At 42.6% G+C, this 8,020-nt stretch overlaps 1 protein-coding gene across 1 annotated transcript; it reads left to right on the forward strand.

The window, feature by feature from the left end:
- Window positions 1–3,304: 3,304 nt before the first annotated feature.
- LOC309336124 (trypsin inhibitor ClTI-1-like) lies at window positions 3,305–8,020 on the forward strand. Its single transcript, XM_081851605.1, has 4 exons — window positions 3,305–3,494; window positions 4,300–4,340; window positions 5,545–5,654; window positions 7,834–8,020. Exons 1-4 carry the CDS (start codon window positions 3,440–3,442, stop codon window positions 7,877–7,879), a joined length of 252 nt encoding a protein of 83 aa, XP_081707731.1. The 5' UTR covers window positions 3,305–3,439; the 3' UTR covers window positions 7,880–8,020.

An 8,020-nucleotide genomic window follows, 5' to 3' on the forward strand; every position in this document is an offset into this window, starting at 1 on the left:
ATGAGGAGCTCTTGCCCCTATCCAGATGGGATCTGCTTATGTTCTTATGTGGTTAAGCATTCGTTACAAATGTCTATGCATGATTTGTGTCTGATAGCAACTAGTTAAAGATTGAATGTTGTAAAATCAGTCAAATGCCTTTGACAATTCTATATGGCCCAGTGTGCTTTTGATCTGTTTGCCCCTGCTCTTTGTGAATAATTTTAGCTTGCCCTTTCTATACCATGACACACTCTAGATTACACTTCATAAACCCCTGTTTTGTAGAGGCCCTGGTTCTTGCTACCTCTTGATGGTTGCAGCCTCTCAGCTCATCTGGATTCATTTCAGCCTGGCTTCATCCTTGGTGACAAGGATAGGTTTGATAACCCTAGCTAATGACCTACTCTAGAAACTGGAAAGGAGGAGTCTGCATTGCCTTGGTAGGATGGGACTTGGAGGCATTGTTTAATGCTGCTTCCAGAGTTTCTTGGAGGGGCAATTCCAGAACCCGGTGCCAGGGTCTATCACTTGCTGCATTGATCTGTGCAGTTCCATTGGTTTGAGTCCTGCCCTCTAGAGCAGGAGAAAACAAGCTTGTTTCAGAAAGTGTGAATTCAGAGGTTCACTGGATCCATTTCCTCCCCCATCACTGTGATAGGTGAATGACACCCAAGTCTATATTTCTTTCCCATCTAGTTCAGAGAAGCTGTGGGCATTCTGAGCCAGTGTATGGAGTCAATAAGGAGCTGGAGGAGGGCTAATCAACTGAAACTTATTCCACAGGATACACAGTCTATAAACAGGTGTTTTAGCCTGTGCTGGGTGGCTCAGCAACCCCTTTGAAAGCACAGGTTCATATTCTAGGGCAGAGGTAGGCAACCTAAGGTCCGCAGGCCGGATGTGGCCCAATCTCCTTCTCAATCCGACCCACGGACGGTCCAGGAATCAATGTGTTTTTACATGAGTAGAATATGTGCTTTTATTTAAAATACATCTCTGGGTTATTTGTGGCACATAGGAATTCGTTCATATTTCTTTTCAAAATATAGTCTGGCCCACCACATGCTCTGAGGGACAGTGGACCAGCCCATGGCTGAAAAAGGTTGCTGACCCCTGGTCTAGGGTCCTAGACCCAACTTTAACCCTGGATGATAGCCATGGCGAAAAGTGCCTTTTCCTAGCTTAGTCTAGGTCTAGTTATGCCTGTTTCTGGGGAAGGTAGATCTAGCCCTGGTGATAGATGCCTAACCCATTATTTGGTTATTCTACCACATCTTTGCGTTCTTAACTTCTTATAAGCTGCTTTGAGACTTTTTCCTATAAAAAGCAATGGATTTGTTTATTTATTGAAACTACTACTTCACTACAATTGTCCTGTATTTGAAAAGTGTTCTGAAACTTCAGATGGAGCTCGTATCAGGAGTGTGCCACTTCCACTGCTGCAACAACCACATCTCCTCCCCACGTGTTTCTGGGCCCAATTCAAAGTGCCAGTGGTGGCAAGGATATCTGAAGGACAGTTTCTTCCCATATAAGCCTTCTTGTCATTACCATTCACAGAGGCCCATTTAATGGTCCCAACCCCGCCTTTGTTTGGAAAAATGGGAGATGTCTTTTTCTCTCTTCCGCTTAGCTTTGGAAATTTTGCCTAGGGAAGTGTGTTTTGCCCCTTTCTTTGGGGGTCTTCCAGTGGAGCACAAAGACCCTCCTTCTTATCTGGACTGCATCACTTGGCCTTGGCAAAGCAGTTGGCTTGCAACCCTTCTATTTCTTCTTCTGTTTCTCAATTCTTTTTCATTTGCTGGCTTGATATGTTTCTTGGTTGTTCTCATACTTGTTCAACCATATCCAGTCATTCCTGTCCTTAGCAGCCTTGGACGTGTTCTCCATTTGTATGCTCAAGTCATACTTTGGAAAACGCAAAATATTTTCCTCTTGGTCTATGCTTCCCTCTTGGCTCTCTCAAGGCATCCCAAGCTGCCTCCATCAAGGAAGAATGCCACATGATAACAAAGGCTGCTTCACACAGTGCAGCAAAAGATCAATGGCACCCTATGTTCCCTTTGCAGGCCAGACACTCCTCTGTGGTAATGTCTGAAGCTCTGAAAAGAGACAGCCCAAGATCTTTTGCTGCCTGAGGCAAAGGACAAAATGGCGCCTTCCCAGCAACCCTCCCCCCCCCCATGTTCCAAAGTCCACCAGGCTGGTAGCTGAAACTGAGATCTCATGTGCACCATACATTTAAAGCACTATTATGTCCACTTTAAATAGTCATGACTTCCCTCAAGGAATCCTGGGAAGTGAAGAAAGGGTGTGGAAGTTGTTAGGAGACCCCTATTCCCCTCACAGACGTCCCAGGGAAGAGGAATTGACTGCTAAACGACTTTGAGAGTTGTAGCTCCCTGGGAGGAATAGGTGTTTCGTAACAACTCGCAGCATGCTTAACAAACTACAGTTCCCCGGAGTCTTTGGGGGAAGCTGTGACTGTGTAAAGTAGTATGATAGTGCTTTAAATGTATTGTGAAGATGGGGCCTATCAGTGTTTCTCAAACTTGGGTTCCCAGCTGTTCATGCACTACAACTCCCATCATCCCTAGCCCCTGGTCCTGCTAGCTAGGGGTGATGGGAGTTGTAGTCCAAGAACAGCTGAGGACCCAGGTTTGAGAAACACTTTCTTCAACACTGGTAATGGGACAGCACCTCCCACTGCATCTGAGGGCAGTAGACTAAATTAGGGGCCAAAGAGAAGGCCAAATGTCACACACAGCTCTGCTCGCTCCTTGTGCCTTTTGCACCTGCTACCTGAGGTGGTTGTCTCATGGTGGTACTGGCCCTGAGAAGAGCATTCTCTCTGCCTACAAAAATACAGTAAACATGTCAAAGAACACCTTGGCTTGTCACAGTTATCAGAACTTTTAATATTTAATCTTGCCAATGCTGTTAGTCATTTGTTTCTGTTTTAATATGGCCTTGGGTGAGTCAGTAGAAAGCTGCCATATAAACTGTTGACAATAAAAAATAGAGCAGTAAAATATAGTTCCTTTCAATCTTACAGCATGTGTTTATGGCAAGGCTAGAGATATGAAGCAGAGTCAACAGATAATAGTCTGAATTACTTATTGTGGCATTCAAAAGTGGCAGCTTGTATATGAATATGATCCTTAAAGTGTCCTGGCATTCATGATTTCTAGCGTCTAGTTCTGTGACAACACAGATCTTTGAACCCACCTGGACAAATTATCTCATGTGGTTTGTGCTGTGTTGGCTATTACTTCACCGCCCTCTTTCCCTTCAAAAATACCTTTCCCATAGCACACGCTTGTTTGGACAATGACATCAAGGAGGAGGGGGAGTCTGAGGTGCCACAAACAGGTCATATAAAAAAGTTTCTTCTGGAATCTTGAGACATAGCTTCTTCAAAAGGATTATTCTTTTAACGTCAATAAGCAGCTCTACAATGAGAGTAACTAGCATATTCCTTCTCCTTGCAGTGGGGATCTTCTGTTCCTCAGGTAAGGGCTACATAGAATTCACATCTTTTCCTTGCAGATGCTAAAATTCCCAGTATAATTGTTCAGTCAATTTCCTATATGCTCCTGACAAAGGAGAGTATAGGAAAACATGCACCTCTATGATGGGATAGAGTTTTATTTTGAGGCTGAGGGGGAAAAAGAAAAGAGAGGAAAGGTATTTGAGTGACTTTGATGAGAACTAAAAAGGAACCAGATCTACGTATTAGATCTTCTCCAGATTTTGTATTGCAGTTCTGCAGTCAGGTAATGTGTGTAAAATTCATATACTATGGTAGTTTCCATTAAAGGAAGCGCATTAGTGAAAATAACATACAAAAATGCATTATATTACAGGAAATTGCTTCACCAAAACATATATATTAGTCAAAATTAAATGTTCTTTTTTAAAAATCCAAGATTTAAAGGTTATTCTATTTTTAAGGTCTAAATATGCAGCAGCAGACCTTGACATCTCAAATATCCGTGGCATCCTGTGTGAAGCCAAAATCTGACCTCTTGCCTCTCGCTTTGCATTGGACTTCATATCAGGGCATCTGCTGCAGCGCCCCCCAAAAGCTCCACACCCAGGGTGACCGAACAGGTCACGTTCCCCTAGATCCACCTTTGAAATATGCACCCTTGTCAAATGAATGTATTTGTGTTAAATGTTTAAATGTTGTTGTTGTTGTTGTTTAAAAAAAATTAGACTGATTTGATGCAGCTATAACACAACCAGCCGAGGTTATAGTCTCTGCTAGAAGTAGAGTGGATTTCTAATCAATCATGTTTTTTCTCACATTGTTAGGCAATGCAGAACCTGATGGTGGCAACGGTGAGGCAAGAGAGGTAATGTTGTCTTGATTATTTAAGTGCAGTGCATCCTGCTTTGGTGAAATTTTACCCCACCAATATATGGCAAATGCACTATTGTCACATAAAAGAAGACAGAACAATACAATGTGTCAGGTACTGACAGTGCTTCCCCCCTTTTTGGGGTAGAAAATGAGGTGCCGGTACACATACATTGATAAAAGAGTCATGGATGCCAGCACAAAATGGCTACCCTGGGTACTGAGCTGAAATTCAGGCAACCCAAACCTTCTGTCGTTGCCTTCGAGAGGAGTGCACTGAAATCACCCAGCTACATTTCTCTGTGTATTTCCTTACTAATAAACCAGGAGTGGGGAATCTAAGACCTGGGGTTGGATGTGGCCCCCAGGCCTTTATATCTGGCCCCCAGGACTCACTCTAGGCCCATCCCCAGGCTATGCCCAGGAACCCTTATCATTCACATATTTGGAAATTAGTCAACTGCACAGATGCAAGAGTCTCAACCATTGCCCTGCTCACTTTTACCTCTGGCCCTGAGCACCCCTGGCATGCACTCCCTTAATGAATATGGTCCTATGAGTGGAAAAATATTCCCCACTGCTGCTATAAACTAGCTACACAGATATTTTACTAAGCATGCTGGCTGGGGCTGATGAGAGTTGAGGTCCAACATTATCTTGACGGCAACAGGTTGAGGAAGGCTGCAGTAAAGAAGCTCTTGCCAAACAAACTAGGATTGATAACTGCAAAAGGCAGCAGCTTTTACTGGGAAACAAATGCCAGAGCACACAATGCTTCGGTAGCTAGCACGCCAGTGTCTAAATTTCCATGCCATTCTTCACTCTGCTTCCTCAACTTAACCTTCATTCTCCAGTATCTTCATTCTTCAATATCATCCTCTATTAAAGAATACTAGGATCGGCTCTACCATTAGGTAGCGTGAGGCAATTGCCTCGGGCAGTTGATTTTGGGTGTCATGAAAGAGGAGCAAATGTATTGTTCTTGGATTTTTACTGCCAGAAAGGGGGAGGTGGTTGTGAGATTTTCTTGCCTCGGGTACTGTTCATGGGTACTATGGCTTGACTTGGGGAGGGGGCACCCTTTGTCACTGCGTTTTGAGTAAGCAAATTGTCTTGCACCAACTTTGAGCTTTGAGGAATATAAATTTAAAAGATTGTTGCTGTTCCAGATACTGAACTGTACAGCTTTTATTCAACAGCCAGCCTGTGAACTTTATGAAACACCAGGATGCCCTAGAAATTTTGATCCTGTCTGTGGCACTGACCAAGTGACCTATCCCAATGAGTGTACCTTGTGCAGTACAAATCAGTAAGTATCTGTTTTTCCTTTACCACTAAGTTTCTTCAAGGGAACCTGTTTTCTTTAGGCCTTTGGCCATCTTTCAAGCCTCTTAAGTAGATAGGAGCGCCAGTAGGTTCCACAGGGAAAGAAATAGTAAGTGAGACACCTTAAGATCCCTCCTTTCAATCTGTGTGGTCACCCCTCCTGTGAACAGAAGCTTTCCCTAAGAGGTACAACACTCACATGATAAAGATTACCCACACTCCAAAATAGAGCAGCAACATATATATCAGTCATAAAGTAATTCAAATACTTAAAATTGCTACTTGCTCTGGTATATGGAGTGGTGCTGGATTATCCTCTTTAAATGGGTCCTGCTGAAAGGTGGGCTATCTGGCCAATGTAGCCTGATGGCAGATGCAGCCTAATTCACTTAGGTTCTTGTAGTATTTTTAATATAACATTTTGTATTGGTTTTACATGATTTTATACATTTTAACTTTAACCATTTCAAACATTAAAATAAAAGCTTTCTTTTGAACCTTCGGACCTCCTTCCCTCCCTCTATGGGTTCCATATTTAAGATTTAAGTTTTCTGCATCCTTTTCCTTTATCCATCTGTTAGGTATCTATAGTTACCATATTTAATTCCACATTACAAGTGTCATTACATCCCTGCCAATGATTTTAGCTGTTTAACTGTCTTTTAAATAAATTAAGAATTTACTCCAGTCTTTTAAAAATAATTGATCTTCCTGGTTTCTGATCTTCCCCGTCAGTTTCACCATCTCTGCATACTCCATCAGTTTTGTTTGCCATTCTTCTCTTGTTGGGACTTCTCCTTCCTTCCATCTCTGGGCTAGGTTCTCCTAGTATTTTTAGTCCCAACAGCAAGATGGAAACAATAGTTCTGAAGAAGCATTGTGAGGAACAGAAATAGGAGATTGAAGAGAGCTTGTTCCAACATCAGAGGCAGATCCACACCATACATTTAATGCATATCCAACACATATTTATAGCAGAGGACTTGCTCTTCAAAGAATCCTGAGAACTGTGCTTTGTTAAGGGCAGCTCTCTGTGAGAAGGAAACAACATAAGCATGTGACAATAAGCTGGGGTTCTGCCCAGTAGAAAGGGTATTGCTGGCACCTACAAACCCAATTTTCACGTTCCACACTCACTTTCTGAAAATTTGCACTCCCTTCTCCTGCTGCACATCTGCATGGGTGGTTGTGAGAGGTTCCAAAGCAGTATGGAAGATGACTCAGGAACTGCAAAGGTGCAGGAATCAACAAAAACAGTCTCCCTCTTTCTATTAGAACAGGGATTGAGGGGCTCTCCAGAAGTTATTGGATGACACTTCTCATCATCCCTGGCCATTGGGGTTGATGGGAGATGGAGTCCAATAACATTTGGAGGGCCATGTATTTTCCATCCCTGAATTACGGTAGCAGGAACGAAATCCAAATCCCTTCTATCCACAGAAGGACTCATTCCATGAATGGAAAGGCACCTTAGGATCCAAATCAATGTCTCCCCCTCCCTCTTTCTCAAGAACGTGAATTTCATCTAGTGAATTCTGAACATATAGCCGCTCTTGAAGGAACAAGGTCATTTTTTCCAGTCAGTTGGCAAGGCCTTATTTGACACAGAGAAGGTGAAAGTCTCCCTTAAGAGCCTTTTCACTGTTTCAGAGACTGTGCAGGCAGTAGCTCCATGTATTGATACTTCAACAGGAATTTGTATGTGTGAGTAATAAGGATAAGGATGGGGGAGAAAGTTGGTTTTGTTGACATTTTAGGTGAATCTACCTTATTTGAATTTCTCAAAAACCACAGGCAGAAAAACAGTTCTCCCGTGAAAGCCACAGTACTCTGAACTTTGAAACGCAGTTCTCTAGCTCCAAAGTGTGTGGGGAGGGAGACGTATGCATAACTTGCATGCAAATGCTGGTGAATTTTCATGAGGACTTGGCCAGTGAGATCCTGCCCAAATTGTAAAATTCTATCTCTTTTAAGTTGTCCATGCCCTGAACACTAGCAGGTGTCAAAATGTATTATCGCACAAATGCATTAGCCTCTGGCCCTAGCAATGCCTATCTGAAATACATATGCTCAGATTCTCACAAGGCATGATTTGGCAGCATCTCAACTTTGACCTGGGAAATGAAAGATACTATTCAGTATGTTTTATACCTTTTTTGCAGGCAAAAGAATGTACAAGTCAAAATTCAGAAGGCTGGAATTTGCTGAGTGTTGAACATGCATCATTTTTTGCTGAAGAATTTAGGAATGGGCTTTCTGGCTTTCTCTGATGAAAATGCAGAGTTAATAACTGCTTGTTATTCCTATTTTCCAGATTTTATTGTCAATAGAACAACAGCATTGCAGCAA

The sequence above is a fragment of the Podarcis erhardii genome, assembly GCF_964252035.2.
Source record: "Podarcis erhardii genome assembly, chromosome: 2".
Taxonomy (NCBI): Eukaryota; Metazoa; Chordata; class Lepidosauria; order Squamata; family Lacertidae; genus Podarcis; species Podarcis erhardii.